Raw genomic sequence first — 21,322 nt, forward strand, 5'->3', positions numbered from 1 at the left:
GCAGCCATAGCTCTGAAACCAAAGAGTCCCCTCTGCCACCATTGTGCCTCTCTCCTGCCTCAGCTTCTTCTGACTCATCCAGTCTCTGTGTTTGTAAAGGCCTGGACCAAGACTGCCTCTCTCTGGTCCCTCTTCTGGGGAGGTTCCATTCCTTCCAAGCCCACCCCTCAGCAGAGAAGCTGGAGAAAACGGATTTTATCTAAAATGCAGTTACTCCTTTCTTCTGTCGGCCCAAGCCTCCTGCCTCTGAGCACAAGGAGCATGAGTGAAGAGTACAGTAAAAGCCCCAAGACGTAAGGATAGAGATGGTTCCTACAATCAAATGTGAGTAAATAGGTGTGACATGGTCAGAAAGGGTTATGCAACTAGCATGCTAATTGACCAAAATTCAACCTTTAAAGACATATTAGAGAAGTATATAAATGGTCATTACGGCCAATTCTCATAAATAGCAACATAGCCATGCGAAATGGACTTGAGCTTTGAAATGCAAACCTGTACTGTTAGAGAATTAGAGGTGTCAGGGTTCCCTCCCCTCTCTGAATTCTGGGGTACAGATACGGGGATCTGCATGAAAGACCCCCTAAGCTTATTACTACCAGCTTATTTTAAAAACTTCCCCAAGGCACAATTTCTTCCTTGCCCTTGGTATCACTGCCACCACCAAGTGATTGAAACAAACGTTCAGGGAGGGCCACTTAGAGCCCCAAAAATATCCCCCCAAACTCCTACACCTCCTTTTCTGGGGAGGCTTGAGAATAATATCCTAACCAATTGGTTACAAAGTGAGCCCAGCCCTAAACCCCTGGGTCTTTAGGACACTGAAAATCAATCAGGTTCTTAAAAGAAGAATTTTATTTTTAAAAAAAGGTAAAAGAATCACCTTGGTAAAATCAGGATGGAAGGTAACTTTACGGGGTAACAAAAGATTTAAAACACAGAGGAATTCCCTCTAGGCAACTTTAAAGTTACAAAAACAGGAATAAACCTCCCTCTAGCACAGGGAAAAGTCACAAGCTCAAACAAATGATAACCTAATGCACCTCACCTTGCTTACTTTCACTTTTTGTAGTATGAGAGACTCGTTTCAGGATGGTCTGCAGGAGAAGGAGTTTTCTGCCTGGCCCCTCTCAGTCCCAGGAGAGAGCACACAAACAAAGAGCCCAAACAAAGACTCCCCCCCCTAGATTTGAAAGTATCTTCTTTCCCCATTGGTCCTTTTGGTCAGGTGCCAACCAGGTTACTTGAGCTTCTTAACCCCTTACAGGTAAAGGAGGAATTCTTGGCTACACTTAGTTCTATGGTTATGACAAGAGGTAATCCTAATTGTATGTGTTTATTTATATCTTGTTAGATGTTAACCATGTAAACAGATGGTTCCTGTCTGTTGGTATATCTGTTGATTCAAAGATCAAAAGAAAATAGTAACATTGAAATTAAACGTGGGTGTAATAATTTCATTGTCTAGACTTCTATTTGATGTTTGTAGTTATCTACCAATGTGCGCTTAATGGATAATTACCTTACACCAATGAATGGAAGAGTTACCAGTGTATTCACAGGAAATAGGTAATTCTATTTCAAAGCAACAATTCTTCATTATCATAGCCTGCAAATGGTCCTTAAAAGAATACTTGGGTCCTGATCCTGTCATCTCAAATCCACTTAAGTTTTGTCAGGAGAAGCTCAAGTCACAAGGCTGAGGTCTACAGTTCCATTCTGGATCACCCTGATACTGAACATTGGACTGCAAGCTAAGGATTAATTCTGAAAGAACTCTTTGCAACTCTAAAGCTCACCATCTCGACCATGAAACTGACTTAAGAATTCTATTCATATCTCTATGTATAACGATGTCCAGTTACCGCAGAGCGGAGGGAGGCTTTGGGCCATTAACTGGGGCTGCCTCCTACTCCAACCCGCACGCAGGCTCCTTGTCAGGCTGCAGCATCTCCCGTCCCATCCCCAGAGCAGAGGGAGCCCAGCTGGGGGGGCTGGGGGGGAAGGAGGAGATTGTGATGGGATGTACCTCTGGGAGAAGCCTGGAAGCTGTTGGAACTGCTGTGCCCCCAAACCATTCACCTGGGTTGGCCTCTTCCCCTGCTCTGCTGGTGACACACAGCCAGCCCCTCCGGGCCCTGTTCTCACCCAACACGACAGCAGGTGTTGCCACACACTCAACTAAGTTACCTGAGTGCTTTACCTAAGCTACTCATGGACCATCAGCCAATATCCCAGCTCTCCAGCCTTGCACCCCTCCTGGAGCGTAGACTCAGAATTACACCGTCTTGCACAACACAGAGATGTGTATGGTGCAAGCTCATTAATTAGACTCCCCCCCTCGATGGGGGAAGATACGCACCTTTCTTTGCTAACGGAACTAAGAGTCCCTGACACTTCACTCAAAAACACACTAGGTAAGATGAAACATAAATCAGGTTTATTAACTACAGAAGGATAGATGCTAAATGATTATAAGTGATAAAAAACAGATCAAGGCAGGTTACTCAGGAAATGAAACAAACTTGCAGCATAAGGCTAGTACATGCTTGATAGGATTTGAATCAGCAATATCTCACCCTGACTGATGATACAAGCAGGCTTACAGATTCCTGAGGAACAGGCTGTACCTGCTTTGATCCCCTGCCCAATTCAAACTCCTTTGTCTTCCTGAGCTTCTTGCAGCTGTTGAGTTGTGGGGCAGTGAAGACAAGAGATGATTTCACTCCCCACCTTTTATAGTTTCTTCCAGTTTTCTGAAAAGTCTGTGTATGTGACGTGCGGGGTCCACCCCCATTGGCCAAACATTCTCCGTTGTCTCCGTACTCCCTCCGTGGAGGCTTTCTTATACAGAGTTCCTGTGCTAGTGGATTCTTCCCTCGATGAGTGTTTATGACAGCAATTAACACTGTCTAGCTAGTCCTTTGACATACCTGAAAGGCTGGTTTTGGGTGTTTCCAGCCTCGTATCACAAGTTAGGAACTCACACAAAGCATGATTTCATTACTTCATATACCCAAGGAGATTTTAATGTTAAGCAGATTAAGCCCTTTAGAATAATAGCTCACAGGACATACTTTGTACAAAACGTACCATAATTACATCACCGTGGTAAATATAGAGTGCTTTGGAGTGAAGAGTGTCACAAGGACGATCCAGAGAGTTACAGGAGGTGGGGAGGAGAGGAAAGAGTGAGGGGCAGGGCCTTGAGGGGAAGACGCAGAGCAGGGGCGTAACCTAAGGGAAGATGCATGGTACATGGGTGGGGGCTCATGCTTCCAGTTACCAGGAATTAGAAAGGCGGCAACCCTCGGAGTTGCACATAGTCAGATTCCCCATTTGTCACACTGACACAGCACAGTAAAGTCAGGAAAGGGTTTCAGGTCTCTTTGACTGGCCAGTCAGTGATTCAGGGAAGAGAACCCAGCACCATGTCACCAGCCAGCACTGCATGGAGCTCAGTCTGACAGCCAGATCACCAGGAGAAAGCTTTAGGACCCTTAATGAGTAAAGAGCTGGAGCAGACTATCCCGAATCTGTTGGCTCCTCACCCCATAGATGATGGGGTTTAACATGGGGGGCACCAGGAAATACATGTTGTTCATGAGAACGTGGAAATGCAGGGCCATATTGTGCCCAAACCGTTCTGTGAGGGCGGAGAAGAGATGTGGGATGTAAGAGCCTAAGATGACACAGAGGTGGGAGCCACAGGTCCCAAAAGTCTTGAGGCGGGCGTCCTTTGTTGGGAGGCTGAAGATGGCCCTGAGGATCTGGATATAGGACACAGTGATACAAAACACATCCACACCGGTCACCAAGAATGCCACAGCGAGGCTGTAGTAACTACTGATGCGGATGTCGGCGCAGGCCAGCTTCACCACAGCTATGTGCTTGCAGTATGTGTAGGGAATGATGTTGGTTCTGCAATATGGCCACCTCCTCGCCAGGAAGAGATAGGGCAATACGAGCATGATGCCACGCAGCACCACGGCCAGGCCAATTTTGGCCACCACAGGGTTTGTCAGAGTGGTGGAATGTCTCAGGGGATCACATATGGCCACGTAGCGATCCAAAGCCATGGCCACAAGGATCCCAGAGTGCATAACAGAGAAGCTGAGAAGGCAGAACATCTGGGTGAGGCAGGCGCTGAAATTGATCTCCCTGGAATTGAACCAGAAGATGCTCAGCATTTTGGGTAGGACGGCCGTAGACGGGACCACGTCGGCGACGACCAGCATGCAGAGGAAATAGTACATGGGCACATGGAGGCTTGGCTCCCTCTTCACGATGAACAGGATTGTGAAGTTCCCCAAGAGGGCTATGACATAGATCGCACAGAAAGGGATGGAGATCCAGACATGGGCTGCCTCCAGGCCAGGAATGCCCAGCAGGATGAAGGTGGAAGGGTTGGTAAAGTCGGTTGAGTTGGAATCTGACATGGAGTAGGAGAGAAGGTTTCCAACGCTGAGGCAGAATGGTGTTTCCTGCATGTACCGTGCGTTCCCCTGACTTCCTGTATGTGCCCAGGGTCTAGGGTGATGGTCGCAGGACAAATGCCTGGATGGAAAGAAAATGTTAATATTAGATACTACATACACAGTTCGAGGCTTGTCTCATGGATGGAGCAGGTTGGTCGCTCTTCACACACTGAAAAATGACATTTTAATGATTAAGATAAATGAATTATGAACAATTGACCCTACTAATGTCAGTTCCATATTTTATGGTGTTCCTTTCGTCAATAATTCCTACACATCGTGGTATGGGAAACATTAATAGGCACCAGCACGAAACACGAGTGGATGCTGGTTTTCCCTCATTGTTCCTTAGGCCTTATCTGCACTGCCAAGTTTTTTTGCCAAGAGGCAGCATTTGCTGAAGAAATAGTGGAGGTGTAAACACTACAAATCCGCTTTTGAAGACAGAACTCCTCAGTTTCAGTGACGTAAGAAAGGCACCTTAACGAGAGGTGTAAGGGTTTGCAACAATGATTTCTTTTAAAGGCTTTTTCGTCATTGACCAAAGTTTCAGCAAAAAAAATCTGCCAATTTACACATAGGCTCAATACAATGAAACCCAGGCTACAGAGTCCATGCTGTAGGGGGTTTCCCATTCACCTAGTTATTGAAAATCTGAGAGTGGGGAAAAAAACACCTTTGCCAAGACATGTGCCAGGGGAAGCATCCCAACTAGAACACACCTCAGGGAAAAGACTTGGGCATCATTGATAGCAGCTCCATTGATAGCATTGATATCATTGATATCATTGATAGCAGCTCCATTGATAGCAGCGGTAGTGGCCACAACAAAGACAATGTTCAGATTCGTAAGGAATGGGATGGAGAATATCCTGCTCTGGAGATGCACTCACTTTTGGTCACCCAGCCTCTATAAAGGATGTAGCAGATAGAAAGGGGATTCCCCAGGCAGGCTGTGAGAATGGGGGAGGCTGGTGTATGCGGAAAGACTGAAAAGTCTGGGACTGGTTAGTTTAGAGAAGAGACAATTAAGGGGGCATACGATAGAGGAGAACAAAATAAAAAATCTGCCAATTTACACATAGGCTCAATACAATGAAACCCAGGCTACAGAGTCCATGCTGTAGGGGGTTTCCCATTCACCTAGTTATTGAAAATCTGAGAGTGGGAAAAAAACACCTTTGCGAAGACATGTGCCAGGGGAAACATCCCAACTAGAACACACCTCAGGGAAAAGACTTGGGCATCATTGATAGCAGCTCCACGGAAACACCTGCTCATTTGCGGTAGTGGCCACAACAAAGACAATGTTCAGATGCGTAAGGAATGGGATGGAGAATATCCTGCTCTGGAGATGCACTCACTTTTGGTCACCCAGTCGCTATAAAGGATCTAGAAGATAGAAAGGGGATTTCCCAGGCAGGCTGTGAGAATGGGGGAGGCTGGCGTATGCGGAAAGACTGAAAAGTCTGGGACTGGTTAGTTTAGAGAAGAGACAATTAAGGGGGCATACGATAGAGGAGAACAAAATAAAGAATGGAACTGATTACATTGATATGGACAAACAGAGAACAGCTCCCAGCCAGTAATAGCTATCTACAGATACCCTTCAAAAGGGCCAATTCCCCAAAGATAAGGCAAATGATCAGCAAAACTGAGTGGGAGGAAAAATGTAGACAGAAAAATGGGAATGAAAAATGGAAGTTCTTTAAGAAGAGTTTATGAGAGATCTAAAAAGCCATGATTCCACAATCAAGAAAGTAGAGAACTTTGGTTAAAAACCCAGTTCAGTAGCAAAGTGAAGGCAGCAACTGGGGGTGGGGGAAGCAATATATAACAAATGGGGAAAAGGGAAAATAGATAGCAAGCAATAGAAATTGGAAGTTATGAAAATAGATACAGGATGTTACAGACATTGGGGGAAATCCATGCTTTGCAGGGCTAAGGATAACAAAAAGGAAGTTATTAATTATCTTAAGAAGAAAAGAAACCCTCGAAAATGTCAGGTTTCAGAGTAACAGCCGTGTTAGTCTGTATTCGCAAAAAGAAAAGGAGTACTTGTGGCACCTTAGAGACTAACCAATTTATTTGAGCATGAGCTCAAATAGCCGTGACATTATCAGGGATAGTGTTCCTGACGGCTTGTAGTCCATCTTTGTGTGGAATGTTGGTGTAGAGGGCTTCTACATCCATAGTGGCCAGGATGGTGTTATCAGAAAGATCACCAAGTCAGTGGTGTCTCGAAGGTAGCTGGGAGTGCTGGTAGTGTAGGGCCTGAGGAGGGAGTCTACATAGCCAGACAATCCTGCTGTCAGGGTGCCAATGCCAGAGATGATGGGGCGCCCAGGATTTCCAGGTTTATGGATCTTGGGTAGTAGATAGAATATCCCAAACCCCTCCAACGCATTATTAAGGATCTACAACCTATCCTAAAGGATGACCCAACACTCTCACAAATCTTGGGAGACAGGCCAGTCCTTGCCTACAGACAGCCCCGCAACCTGAAGCAAATACTCACCAACAACCACATACCACACAACAGAACCACTAACCCAGGAACTTATCCTTGCAACAAAGCCCGTTGCCAATTGTGCCCACATATCTATTCAGGGGACACCATCACAGGGCCTAATAACATCAGCCACACTATCAGAGGCTCGTATACCTGCACATCCACCAATGTGATATATGCCATCATGTGCCAGCAATGCCCCTCTGCCATGTACATTGGTCAAACTGGACAGTCTCTACGTAAAAGAATAAATGGACACAAATCAGATGTCAAGAATTATAACATTCATAAACCAGTCGGAGAACACTTCAATCTCCCTGGTCACGCAATCACAGACATGAAGGTCGCTATCTTAAAACAAAAAAACTTCAAATCCAGACTCCAGCGAGAAACTGCTGAATTGGAATTCATTTGCAAATTGGATACTATTAATTTAGGCTTAAATAGAGACTGGGAGTGGCTAAGTCATTATGCAAGGTAGCCTGTTTCCTCTTGTTTTTTCCTACCCCCCCCCCCCCCCCAGATGTTCTGGTTTAACTTGGATTTAAACTTGGAGAGTGGTCAGTTTGGATGAGCTATTACCAGCAGGAGAGTGAGTTTGTGTGTGTATGGGGGTGGGGGGGATGTGAGAAAACCTGGATTTGTGCTGGAAATGGCCCACCTTAATTATGCACATTGTAGGGAGAATGGTCACTTTGGATGAGCTATTACCAGCAGGATAGTGAGTTTGTGTGTGTGGTTTTTGGGAGGGGGGTGAGGGGGTGAGAGAACCTGGATTTGTGCAGGAAATGACCCAACTTTATTATCATGCACATTGTGTAAAGAGTTGTCACTTTGGATGGGCTATCACCAGCAGGAGAGTGAATTTGTGTGGGGGGGTGGAGGGTGAGAAAACCTGGATTTGTGCTGGAAATGGCCCAACCTGATGATCACTTTAGATAAGCTATTACCAGCAGGACAGTGGGGTGGGAGGAGGTATTTTTTCATATTCTCTGTGTATAAATAAAGTCTGCTGCAGTTTCCACGGCATGCATCTGATGAAGTGAGCTGTAGCCCTCGAAAATGTGTAGGCCAATTCCAAGAGGGAGAAAGGAAACTTGTTAATGTTGGAGAAAAGGGAGATGTGTTCAAGAAATTGTTTTGTTCTGCATTTGGAAAGGAGCAGTATCAAGTACTCAGATCACACACGGTCATGAAACACTTTCCAGTCCATTAGCAGTCAAAGAGGATGTTAAACAGCATCTACAGTAGAACCTCAGAGTTACAAAAACCAGAGTTACGAACTGACCGATCACCAAACTTCTCATTCCAAATCAAAAGTAGGCAGTCGGGCAGCAACAGACACCCCCCCCCCGACCCCTTACCTCCCAAAGGAAATAAAGGACAGTTCTGCATTAAAACTAAACTATTAAAAAATAAAAGGAAAGTTTTTTAAAAAAGATTTGACAAGTTTAAGAAACAGTGGAAAAGCTGATCTGGGATAAGTTAAAAAAAATCTAGGAGTCTAATTAATGCCAGTCAACAATATGGTTTTATGGAAACAGGTCTTGTCAAATAAATACGATTTCATCCTTTCATGAGAGTACACGTTTGGTTGATCAAGGGAACCATACAGATGCAACAGACTTCGATTTCTCTGAGGCATTTGATTTAGTCGGGGAAAACATTCAGTTAACATAATGAACAATATACGTCACTAGAGCACATGTTAAATGGAGTAAAAACGAGCTCACTGACAGATCTCAGAAAGCAGTTGTGAGTGGGCCATTGCCAGCAAAAGGGGTTGTTTCTCATGGGGTTCTGCAGGGATCAGGTCTAGGCCCGGTGCGATTCAGTATTTTCATCAATCATCTGGAAACAAATAGAAAATGATTGCAGGTAAAATCTACGGACGACCCAAAGATTGGCAGAGTGGTTACAGTGAGGCAGTCAGGGCAGGCATAGCGATTGATCTACAGTGTTTGTTGAGTTGGGCCCATGCAAACAAAATGTTTTAATACAGTCAAATGCAAAGTGATCCTCTCGGAACATGGAATGCAGGCCCCACAACCATGCTGTGGCACAGTATTATGGAACGCAGGGATGCTGAAAAGGATTTAGGGGTCATTGTGGACAACCAGCTTATCGCAAGCTCCCAATGCAATGCTGTGGCCAAAATGGCTCATGCGATCCTTGGATTCATAAACGGGGGAGTGGTGAGTTGGAGCAGGGGAAGGGTTTTATCTCTGGACATGGCATTGATGAAACCGACCGTGTCCAGTTCTTCAGTCCCCATTTCAAAAAGGATGTTGAAAAACTGGAGAGGGTGCAGAAAAAAACCACAAAAATGTTTGGAGACTGGAGAAAATGCCTGACAGAGAAAGAGATTTAAAGAGCTTCATCTATTTATCTCATCTAAAAAGACAATCAAGCAGAGACTTCCATGGGGAGAAAACCATGGGAACTAAGGGGCTCTGTAATCTAGTTTAGAAAGGCAGAGGAAGACCCAATGGCTGGAAGCTGAAGCCAGACAAATTCCACTCGGAATTATGGGCCAAATGATCAGCACTCGGGGTGATTAATCATTGGGAAAAACTGCAAAGGGAAGTGGTGGATTCTCTAATTCCCCATGTCTGCAGATCCAGACTGGATGCTTTTCTGGAAGATCTGCTTGAGGTTTTGTCTACACTTAAAACACTACTGAGGCACTGCAAAGTGCTTCAGTGTAGACACGACTTACAGGGATGGTCTGTGTATTCCCGTCAGTGAGGATAATTCACCTCCCCGAGAGGTGGCAGCGAGTGGATGAGTTGTTCCACCGACCTCATTCTCTCTACATCGGGTTAGGTTGATATAGCGACAGCTCTCAGGGGTGTGGATTCTTTTGCTGTTGCAAAAAAAGCAAATGCAATTTTGGGTTGCATTAACAGAGGCATAGCATGCAAGTCATGGTAGGTGATTGTACCTCTCTACTCAGCACTGGTTAGGTGCTGTGTGCAATTTTGGTCACCGCTGTCTAGAAAGGATGTAGAGAAACTGGTAAGGATCCAGAGATGAATGACAAAGATGATCCAAGGGATGGCATGCAAACCGTGCGCAAAGGCTGAAGGAAGTGGGTGTGTTTAGTTGAAAAAAGATTAAGGAGGGACATGAGAGTGGTCTTCAAGTATTTGAAAGGCTGCCATAAAAAAGATGGAGAAAAATTGTCCTTTTGAGACAAAGGGCAAGACAAAAGGCAATTGGTTCAGAGTGCAGCAGAGCAGATTTAGATTCAATTTCAGGAAAAACTCCCTAACTATAAGAACAGCAGGACAATGGAACAGTCGCCTAGGCAGGTTGTGGAAGCTCCTTCACTGAAGGTTTTCTAAAGGAGGCTGGAGCCATCTGTCTTGGATGGTTTAGATACAACAAATCCTACATCTTGGCAGAGGGTTGGACTAGCTGACCCTTGAAGGTCCCCTGTGGCTCTAGGATTCTACAATGTAAAATCCTAGTGTCGACTAGGTCTTAGTCAAACACAAGTTTTGGAGTTCAATACAGGGGTAACTTGGCTTAAATTTAACGGCTTTTGTTCTACTGGAATTCAGACAGAATGATCTAATTGTCCCTTCTGATCTTAAACCCTATGAATCTATGGATAAAGAAATTAAGTCAAGCATTTATATTTACTCTGTCTCATAACACAGGAACAAGGGAACATTCAAGTACATTGAAAGTCTGAATATATAACATTGAGAAAGAAAAATTGTTTACCTAATCCATATTTGGCCTGTGGAACTCCTTGCCACACACATTATTGGAGCAAAGAGCATAGTTGAATGGGATTCACAAATGGATTGGGCATTGTAGGTGGTGCTGGTGACACCATAGTTAGTTAATGCTGTCTGACACATTCAATTAGGAGACCTCATTTTCAGTTGGTTATAATTTTGCCAATTTTTAACCATTTGGACTGAAATTTCCCACACTGGGTTTCTGCTTCTAGCTGAATTGTTTTTGAAAGTTTCAGACCTAACAGTTCAGCCAAGTTCTCAAATGAAGCCAGGAGAAAAGCGGTCTTGCCCATGTTGAAAAATTCATATAATTATTCCAGTGAGGAGCCCTAGCCCCTCCATGCTTTCCATCACAAAGTCAGGTGAGAGCCATCCCCGTTAACAACCAGAGCCCTGAAATGCAAGAGAAGGAGGGAGAGTCCCTGTGCATTAGCTCACACACAGCTGGCTCCTGAGGTCTTTACTCAATTCTTACTCCAAGGGGAGTTTTGCTTCTGTGGGGCCTGAGAACATATGGGCCAGGGACTCAGAATTTGGCCTTGTATTCTACATCTACTAAAACCTTTCATTCTGAAGCATCCCCTGTGCCACTGAAATGCAGCCATCTCGGGGCTAGAGCCCATCAGCAAGGGGCAGAGCAAAGGGGACATTTTGGCCAGTGATATTGGAGCAAACTCATCCCCTGTGGCAAAGGTCCCAGCATGTTTAATGGTTGTGCAGAGCGGAAAGGACCACAGACCTATTCTCTATCCCATAACGCCCACATTGCACTGGGTTTGTCAAGCAAGTGAGCTCCTCACCAAGAGACAGGTACCTGTGAATTCTGAGCCAGACGTGTCTTCCCTGGGAATCCTCTGCAGACAGCTGTGTTCCACACCTCTCTAACCCCAGCATCTGCAGCAGCATCCAACGCTGAGAGCCGACCTAGGGTGTGCACCGTTTATAATCTAGCTGTGCACATTCCCAGGGGGGGTCACTCAGCCTCTAGGAGAGAAGTGGCATCTGGATGCAAATAGGCTGGAAACCGTAGACACTCTAGCCAATGTCTCTCTTTCAGTGTCTGTGCTTCTGAGTTCTTTATCCAGGTTTAGAAGTAAACAGTCATTAAGGAACGTTCCCAAAGGGAGATGAGAACTCTTGGGCTCTCCACTGAGTCAGAGAGGAATTGGCTGCTCTGTGTATTTGTGTATATTTAAAAAGTAGAGTTGATTAGGAAGAAAAGTAGGGATAATGGGCAGCTCTCCAGAGGGTCTGATACCCTGTAAATGCCCAGTATTAATGGTTAGATAGTAGACAGAGAAATCTGGAGAAAGGTGACTATATGACTATAACAAGGTTTAAAAGAGAACTGGGACTATAACAGGGTTTAAAAGAGACCTGGATAAATTCATGGAGGTTAAGCGCATTTATGGATATTAGCTAGGATGGGTAAGGAATGGTGTCCTTAGCCTCTATTTGTCAGAGGGGGGTGATGGATGGCAGGAGAGAAATCACTTGATCATTACCTGTTAGGTTCACTCACTCCAGGGCATCTGGCATTGGCCACTGTCGGTAGACAGGATACTGGGCTGGATGGACCTTTGGTCTGACCAAGTACGGCCATTCTTATGTTCTTAAGGTAAGTGAGGAGAGAAACGAACACTTTCTGCAGACACACAGGGCTATCACTAAGGCATCAGAAATCAGTAATTCTCATCAGTAACTGTCATCATACTGTGTAACACCTTTCATTGAAGGATCTTCAAAACACCAAGTAAAGGAAAGTCACTATCAACATATAGTCACTATACTGATAGGTAAACTGAGGCAAAGGAAGACTGACTTGGTGAAGGTCACATAGGGAATGACAGACAGAACCCAGGACTCTTGACTTCCCTGCTCTAACCATGGTCTCTCCATTAGTAACTGAGCACATGACAAGAAGGAAATGGACTCACAGTCTAGCAGGGCTTGTTCTTTAGGTGGGTGTGACGGACTTGCCCAGGATGCAACCTGGAAAGGGCGTATCACCGAGCCCTCTGCATACCAACCTGGGCTCCCTTTCACACTTTGAGGATGTGACAAGCTGCTATCCTCTCCAGGTTTGGACTCTTACAGCCAGACACAGGCAGACACATCTCCACCCAGCTGCAGTTACATGAATGTTTTCACTAGGCACTCATGTACCAACAATAGAGCAGCTAAAGCCAATTTCCTGCCTGCCCGCCCCCACCCCCAGAGCTCCCCAGGCGAGGAACCCAGAGCTGTACTGTCTTACCCTGGTCAGAAGCCCAGAGACTGTAAATTTATTACCCAGTCCACCCCTCCCTCAATGTGGAGAGGACAATACACTAGCCCCTGTTCCTGAGCACATTTCTCTTTTGCATTTAAAACAACACACTGTTTTAGATAAAAAAAAAATATGTAAAACCAAGTTATTAACTGCAGAAGGATAGATTTTAAGTGATTATAAGTAATAAGTGTACTGATCAAAGGAGATGACCTAAGAAATAAAGCAAAATGACTATCTGAGTTCTATAAACTTGACAGGATTTGAATCACACAGTGTGTCACTCTGATGGTACAAACAGTCCACATGTCCTCCATGCAAAAGTTAGAAATGCCTTCAGCCTGGGACCAAATCCCCAGTTTGGTCCTTCTTCCTAAGGTTTTTCCAGGTGTTGAGTTATGCGGGGGAGTGAGGCCAAGCGATTTTGTTACTTCCACCTTTTATGGCTTCTGTCATTCGGAGGGACCTTCATTTTTCCAAGCAGAAGCCCCCAGCACAATTACCAGAAACGCACAGGCACAAATGGAGTCCAGTGTCACATGAGCTGCTCATATGCCCTCACATGCTTTCAGAATTTTTGGCACAAAAATGAGACATGCATACAAATAGGGTAATCATATTCAGCAAATCATAACTTTTTCACTGATACCATTGATACCTGTTGCTTTGGGGGCACAGAATGTCACACCTCCCCCCTTAGTTTACTGCAGAAGTGTTAGTCACTGACTAGGTTGGAGGGAGTGTGCCCAAGGCCTTCTTAAGGTTTGGAATATACAATGCCCAAGTGTTGCAAACCTTGGAGTGTGATCCACATGTGTTTTTATAAAGCTCTATGTGCCTTCTATTTGTCACTCGAAAACCTGTCTTTGTAAATGTGCAGGATTGTCAACCGTTGTGTTTTTGCAACAGGTGATAATACAGATAGTCATCAATGCCATGAAGTGGTTTGCCTCAGTTTCCTCTTCCACACAGCAGACCAGGTTTATTATGCTTTCCCAGCCGTAACAAGCTTTGAGACTGTTTAGAGGTGTTAGCTGAGAAACAGTATTCCCATAGGGCTTCTATTTTACTACATGTAGCTTATTACAACTTTTGATAGGATTTACCATCAGTGTCAAATTCTTTGTTATAAGATTCACCATTAGCAACAAACATTGGATGAGGCTTTCTTCCAGCAACTCACGGAAGTTACTAGATGGCAGGCCCTGGTTCTCATGGGAGACTTCAATCACCCTGATATCTGCTGGAAGAGCAATACAGCGGTGCACAGACAATCCAGGAAGTTTTTGGAAAGTGTAGGGGACAATTTCCTGGTGCAGGTGCTGGAGAAACCAAGTAGGGGCAGAGCTCTTCTTAACCTGCTGCTCACAAACCGGGAAGAATTAGTAGGGGAAGCAAAAGTGGATGGGAACCTGGGAGGCAGTGACCATGAGATGGTCGAGTTCAGGATCCTGACACAGGGAAGAAAGGAGAGCAGCAGAATACGGACCCTGGACTTCAGAAAAGCAGACTTTGACAACCTCAGGGAACTAATGGGCAGGATCCCCTGGGAGAATAACATGAGGGGGAAAGGAGTCCAGGAGAGCTGGCTGTATTTTAAAGAATCCTAATTGAGGTTACAGGGACAAACCATCCCGATGTATAGAAAGAATAGTAAATAGGGCCGGCGACCAGCTTGGCTTAACAGTGAAATCCTTGCTGACCTTAAACACAAAAAAGAAGCTTACAAGAAGTGGAAGATTGGGCAAATGACCAGGGAAGAGTATAAAAATATTGCTCGGGGATGCAGGAGTGAAATCAGGAAGGCCAAATCACACCTGGAGTTGCAGCTAGCAAGAGATGTTAAGAGTAACAAGAAGGGTTTCTTCAGGTATGTTAGCAACAAGAAGAAAGTCAAGGAAAGTGTGGGCCCCTTACTGAATGAGGGAGGCAACCTAGTGACAGGGGATGTGGAAAAAGCTAACGTACTCAATGCTTTTTTTGCCTCTGTCTTCAGGTACAAGGTCAGCTCCCAGACTACTGCACTGGGCAGCACAGCATGGGGAGGAGGTGACCAGCCCTCTATGGAGAAAGAAGTGGTTCCGGAAAGTTTAGAAAAGCTGGACGAGCAGAAGTCCATGGGGCCGGATGCGCTGCATCCGAGAGTGCTAAAGGAGTTGGCGGATGTGATTGCAGAGCCATTGGCCATTATCTTTGAAAACTCATGGCGATTGGGGGAAGTCCTGGAAGACTGGAAAAAGGCTAATGTAGTGCCCATCTTTGAAAAAGGGAAGAAGGAGGATCCTGGGAACTACAGGCCAGTCAGCCTTACCTCAGTCCCTGGAAAAACCATGGAGCAGGTCCTCAAGGAATCAATTCTGAAGCACTTAGAGGAGGGGAAAGTGATCAGGAACAGCCAGCATGGATTCACCAAAAGCAAGTCATGCCTGACTAATCTAATTGCCTTCTATGATGAGATCACTGGCTCTGTGGATGAGGGGAAAGCAGTGGACGTGTTGTTCCTTGACTTTAGCAAAGCTTTTGACACGGTCTCCCACAGTATTCTTGCCAGCAAGTTAAAGAAGTATGGGCTGGATGAATGGACTATAAGGTGGGTAGAAAGTTGGCTAGATTGTCGGACTCAACGGGTAGTAATCAATGGCTCCATGTCTAGTTGGCAGCCGGTATCAAGTGGAGTGCCCAAGGGTCTGTTCTGTACTACAGGAGAAAAGCAAGCCATGGTTCAGAGCAAAGGAAACGGAAAGAGTGTTTTCCCAGCTACCCATCACATGTGCAATATGTGACCCCCTGAAAGTGTCCACCTCACTTTCATTGTTCAGCGAGTGTCTCCTGCACTTTCTGTTTGTCAGACCTCAGCCTCACACACATTACTGGAGACACAGACAAGGAAGGAATTTGTGCCTTAGGGAAGTTTTTACCCTTAGCTAGTAGAAATAAGCTTAGGGGGTCTTTCGTGTGGGTCCCCATGTCTGTACCCCAGAGTTCAGAGTGGGGAGGGAACCCTGACAAGGGCCCAGCACCATGTCATCAGCCAGCTCTGCATGCAGCTTGGTCTGAGAGCCAGAGCACCAGGAGAAAACTTGAGGTCCCTTTATGAGTAAAGGGCTGGAGCAGCCTATCCCAGATCTCTTGGGTCCTCACCCAGTAGATGATGGGGTTTAGCATGGCGGGCAGCAGGATGTACATGTTGGCCATGAGAATGTGGAAATGCAGGGCCACATTGTGCCCAAACCAGTGCATGAGGAAGGAGAAGAGAGCTGGGATGTAAGAGGTTAAGATGACACAGAGGTGGGAGCCACAGGTCCCGAAACTCTTGAGCCAGGCGTCCTTTGTGGGGAGGCTTAAGATGGCCCTGAGAGTCTGGGTATAGGACACAGCAATAAAAAACACATCCAGACAGATCACCAAGAATGCCACAGAGAGGCTGTAGTAACTACTAGTGTGGATGTCGGCGCAGGCCAGCTTCACCACAGAGATGTGCTCTCAGTGTGTGTGGGCAATGATGGTGGTTCTGCAATATGGCCACCTCCTCGCCAGGAAGGGAGTGGGCAGTAGGAGCATGGAGCCGCGAAGCACCATGGCCAGGCCAATTTTGGCCACCACGGGGTTTGTCAGGGTAGTACAATGTCTCAGGGGATCGCAGATGTCCACGTAGCTATCAAAAGCCATGGTGACGAGGATCCCAGACTCTGTCATAGAGAAGCTGAGAATGAAGTACAGCTGCGTGAGGCAGGCACTGAAATTGATCTCCCTGGAATTGAACCAGAAGATGCTCAACATTTTGAGTAGGATAGACGTAGACAGGACCAGGTCAGTGACAACCAGCATGCAGAGGAAATAGTACATGGGCCCATGGAGGCTCTGCACCCTCTTCACGATGAACAGGATGCTGAAGTTCCCAAGATGGCTATGGCATAGATCACACAGAAGGGGATGGAGATCCAGATGTGGGTTGCCTCCAGGCCAGGAATGCCCAGCAGGATGAAGGAGGAGGGGTTGGTGAAATTGGTTGAGTTGGAATCTGACATGGAGCAGGAGGGAAGGTGTCCTATCCTGGGGCACAACGGTGCCTCCTGCATGAACCGTACGTAGTATAAGGGCCCTACCATCAATCAAACCCTAACCACGCCCCTTGACCCCTTGGCCCCGCCCCTTGGCCCCTTAGCTCCACCCACCGGAAGTTCCGTCCCCATGAGTTATTGCTTCCGGGGTCAAGGCTGCCACGTGACCGGAAGCAAGGTGTGTCATGTGACACCCACCCCACCCCTTGACCCCTTAACCCCACCCCTTGACCTCTGCCCCCCCACCGGAAGTCCCGCCCCATGGGGTATTACTTCCAGGGTCAAGGCTGCCACGTGGCCGGAAGCAAGGTATGTCACATGACCCCCTCTAACAACTCCTCCCACTGCCCTCTACCAATCAGGATGGGTTTTGCCCCTGTAGGACTTCCCCCAAGAGGAGCTTTGACCAATCAGGGCGACTTCCGGGGCGGGGTGTCCTCTCCGGAAGTGGGTCTTGTGACCCCTCTAACAACTCCTCCCCCCATCCCGCTACCAATCAGGAGGGGTTTTGTTACGATAGGACCAAGAGGAGATTTAACCAATTAGGATGAGTTCCGGGGGCGGGGTGACCCGTCCGGAAATGATTCGTATGACCCCTCTAACAACTCCTCCCGCCAACCTCTACCAATCAGGCCGGCCTGAGAGCAGATTTGACCAAAATAGGGCAGGTTCTGGGATGGGGTGAACCGCCCAGAAGAGGGGCGTATGACCCCTCTGCCAATCAGAGCACAGCACCATCACCCCATAAGGCCCAGCGTCGGGCAGAAGAGGCTGTCTTTTACCAAGAGCGCGTGTTTTAGAAATCGTGGAATCATGGACTCCTTCAGCACCCCCGTGAGAACTTCAGATTTTGTTTTAGCCCCGAAGGCCTTTGGACTTGTGTGGAGAAAGCGCTACATCAGCGAGAGTTCTGAGGAGGACCTCAGAGGCCCAGGGGACCTCAGAGGCTAAGGCCCAGCGTCGGGCAGAAGAGGCTATCTTTTATCTTTTTACCCCCGTATCCTGATTGGTAGAGGGCAGTGGGAGGAGTTGTTAGAGGGGGTCACGTGACACACCTTGCTTCCGGCCACGTGGCAGCCTTGACCCTGGAAGTAATACCAGAAAGGGGGGCTGGAAAGGGTGGCTCTGATCAGGCATGACTAGGTGTGGAAAGGGGAACCCTCAAGGGTGCACATCAGCTCGTGTGTAAACAAAAGGGCGGACGGCGCTTGGGGGATAAACAGATGGCTGCCAAAAAATTCCAGGCCAGGGTCGCTGTAAAAATTTTTAAAAGGGCTAAAGAGGTAATGAGGGAAAAAAAACAAAAAGAGATGCCCCCTACCAGAGGCTCTCAAACTGGTATGTCTGAAAATGGGGAGGCGAAATCAGACTCTGGTTTAGAAAATTCCCCAGAGTGCTCTCTAGACGGAGTCCCATCTACTCCCAATGACCCTCACGGAGGCGTCTCAGAGTCTGACTCTCAATTAGTATCGGATGTAGAAGATGCCACTGATGGTTCCGTAGAGGAACCCCCAAGTAACCCTGAAAATGCAGAGGTGTATATGGAGAGAGTGAGAAGTTGGCAACGTGAATTACCCAGATTTGGGGGGTCGGTGTATTGTGAGGAGTTTCGTTTTGTCCATCTTGAGCAAATAAATTCAGCTCAACAGGCTGTTGAAGCCATACACAGAGGGATACAGCTAGTTCTTGATGACGTTAATGGTAGGGTAGGCCCTGATGATTACGTACAGTTATGTTTAGAGAGCCGTCGTTTAACTAACCCTTTGTTTTCAGTCAGAAGAACTAGGGATGAGCTGTCCGCTGAGGATTTCTTAAACCAGGCCTCAAAGCTGCTTCAGAGCAATAGAGAATTGCATCTCGATGGGACGTTGCACCTCGTTGTGACAGTTGTAAAAAATAGGGGTGGGGGCGCTCGAAGAGTTTTAAATTCTATCCTTAGTAGTCAGATTAGTCATAAAAAGAGACAATGTTTAGTAGACCTGACTTACACCGGTACCAATCTATGTTTTGCGGGAGGGCTCTTGGCTGTCATGGCCGGTCATAAACCTACGGATGCAGAATTGTTAGCAGAGGCGAGAAAGTTGCATGAGAAACTGGGGTGGTCAGATCAAAAAAAGGTTCTGCTCAGTGATGTAGCAAAGTCCCTGGAAAAATCATGGAGCAGGTCCTCAAAGAATCAATCCTGAAGCACTTGCATGAGAGGAAAGTGATCAGGAACAGCCAGCATGGATTCACCAAGGGAAGGTCATGCCTGACTAATCTAATCGCCTTTTATGATGAGATTACTGGTTCTGTGGATGAAGGGAAAGCAGTGGATGTATTGTTTCTTGACTTTAGCAAAGCTTTTGACACGGTCTCCCACAGTATTCTTGTCAGCAAGTTAAGGAAGTATGGGCTGGAAGAATGCACTATAAGGTGGGTAGAAAGCTGGCTAGATTGTCGGGCTCAACGGGTAGTTATCAATGGCTCCATGTCTAGTTGGCAGCCGGTATCAAGTGGAGTGCCCCAAGGGTCAGTCCTGGGGCCGGTTTTGTTCAATATCTTCATAAATGATCTGGAGGATGGTGTGGATTGCACTCTCAGCAAATTTGCGGATGATACTAAACTGGGAGGAGTGGTAGATACACTGGAGGGGAGGGATAGGATACAGAAGGACCTAGACAAATTGGAGGATTGGGCCAAAAGAAATCTGATGAGGTTCAATAAGGATAAGTGCAGGGTCCTGCACTTAGGACGGAAGAACCCAATGCACAGCTACAGACTAGGGACCGAATGGCTAGGCAGCAGTTCTGCGGAAAAGGACCTAGGTGTGACAGTGGACGAGAAGCTGGATATGAGTCAGCAGTGTGCCCTTGTTGCCAAGAAGGCCAATGGCATTTTGGGATGTATAAGTAGGGGCATAGCGAGCAGATCGAGGGACGTGATCGTTCCCCTCTATTCGACATTGGTGAGGCCTCATCTGGAGTACTGTGTCCAGTTTTGGGCCCCACACTTCAAGAAGGATGTGGATAAATTGGAGAGAGTCCAGCGAAGGGCAACAAAAATGATTAGGGGTCTGGAACACATGAGTTATGAGGAGAGGCTGAGGGAGCTGGGATTGTTTAGCCTGCAGAAGAGAAGAATGAGGGGGGATTTGATAGCTGTTTTCAACTACCTGAAAGGGGGTTCCAAAGAGGATGGCTCTAGACTGTTCTCAATGGTAGCAGATGACAGAACGAGGAGTAATGGTCTCAAGCTGCAGTGGGGGAGGTTTAGATTGGATATTAGGAAAAACTTTTTCACTAAGAGGGTGGTGAAACACTGGAATGCGTTACCTAGGGAGGTGGTAGAATCTCCTTCCTTAGAGGTTTTTAAGGTCAGGCTTGACAAAGCCCTGGCTGGGATGATTTAACTGGGAATTGGTCCTGCTTCGAGCAGGGGGTTGGACTAGATGACCTTCTGGGGTCCCTTCCAACCCTTATATTCTATAAGTGATTTCTCTCCTGCCATCCATCACCCCCCTCTGACAAATAGAGGCTAAGGACACCATTCCTTACCCATCCTAGCTAATATCCATAAATGTGCTTAACCTCCATGAATTTATCCAGGTCTCTTTTAAACCCTGTTATAGTCCCAGTTCTCTTTTAAACCTTGTTATAGTCATATAGTCACCTTTCTCCAGATTTCTCTGTCTACTATCTAACCATTAATACTGGGCATTTACAGGGTAACAGACCCTCTGGAGAGCTGCCCATTATCCCTAGTTTTCTTCCTAATCAACTCTACTTTTTAAATATACACAAATACACAGAGCAGCCAATTCCTCTCTGACTCAGTGGAGAGCCCAAGAGTTCTCATCTCCCTTTGGGAAGGTCCCTTAATGACTGTTTACTTCTAAACCTGGATAAAGAACTCAGAAGCACAGACACTGAAAGAGAGACATTGGCTAGAGTGTCTACGGTTTCCAGCCTATTTGCATCCAGATGCCGCTTCTCCCCTAGAGGCTGAGTGAACCCCCCTGGGAGTGTGCACAGCTAGATTATAAACGGTACACACCCCAGGTCGGCTCTCAGCGTTGGATGCTGCTGCAGATGCTGGGGTTAGAGAGGTGTGGAACACGGCTGTCTGCAGAGGATTCCCAGGGAAGACACGTCTGGCTCAGAATTCACAGGTACTCGTCTCTTGCTGAGGAGCTCACTTGCTTGACAAACCCAGTGCAATGTGGGCGTTATGGGATAGAGAATAGGTCCGTGGTCCTTTCCGCTCTGCAG

The 21,322-nt window shown here is 46.6% G+C and overlaps 1 protein-coding gene and 1 pseudogene across 1 annotated transcript; both read right to left on the bottom strand.

Annotated features, from left to right (window-relative positions):
* Positions 1-3,500: 3,500 nt before the first annotated feature.
* On the bottom strand, positions 3,501-4,490 carry LOC142068831 (olfactory receptor 52R1-like). The gene has a single exon (XM_075118891.1). It carries the CDS (start codon positions 4,488-4,490, stop codon positions 3,501-3,503), a length of 990 nt encoding a protein of 329 aa, XP_074974992.1.
* An 11,548-nt stretch (positions 4,491-16,038) lies between these two features.
* On the bottom strand, positions 16,039-17,335 carry LOC142070147 (olfactory receptor 52P1-like; annotated as a pseudogene).
* Between the last annotated feature and the right edge of the window lie 3,987 nt (positions 17,336-21,322).

The sequence above is a fragment of the Caretta caretta genome, chromosome 1 (assembly GCF_965140235.1).
Source record: "Caretta caretta isolate rCarCar2 chromosome 1, rCarCar1.hap1, whole genome shotgun sequence".
NCBI lineage: Eukaryota > Metazoa > Chordata > Testudines > Cheloniidae > Caretta > Caretta caretta.

Bases quoted from the DNA above. Each gene is read 5' to 3' on its own strand.
- LOC142068831 (XM_075118891.1), bottom strand. From the start codon at position 4,490: ATGCAGGAAACACCATTCTGCCTCAGCGTTGGAAACCTTCTCTCCTAC.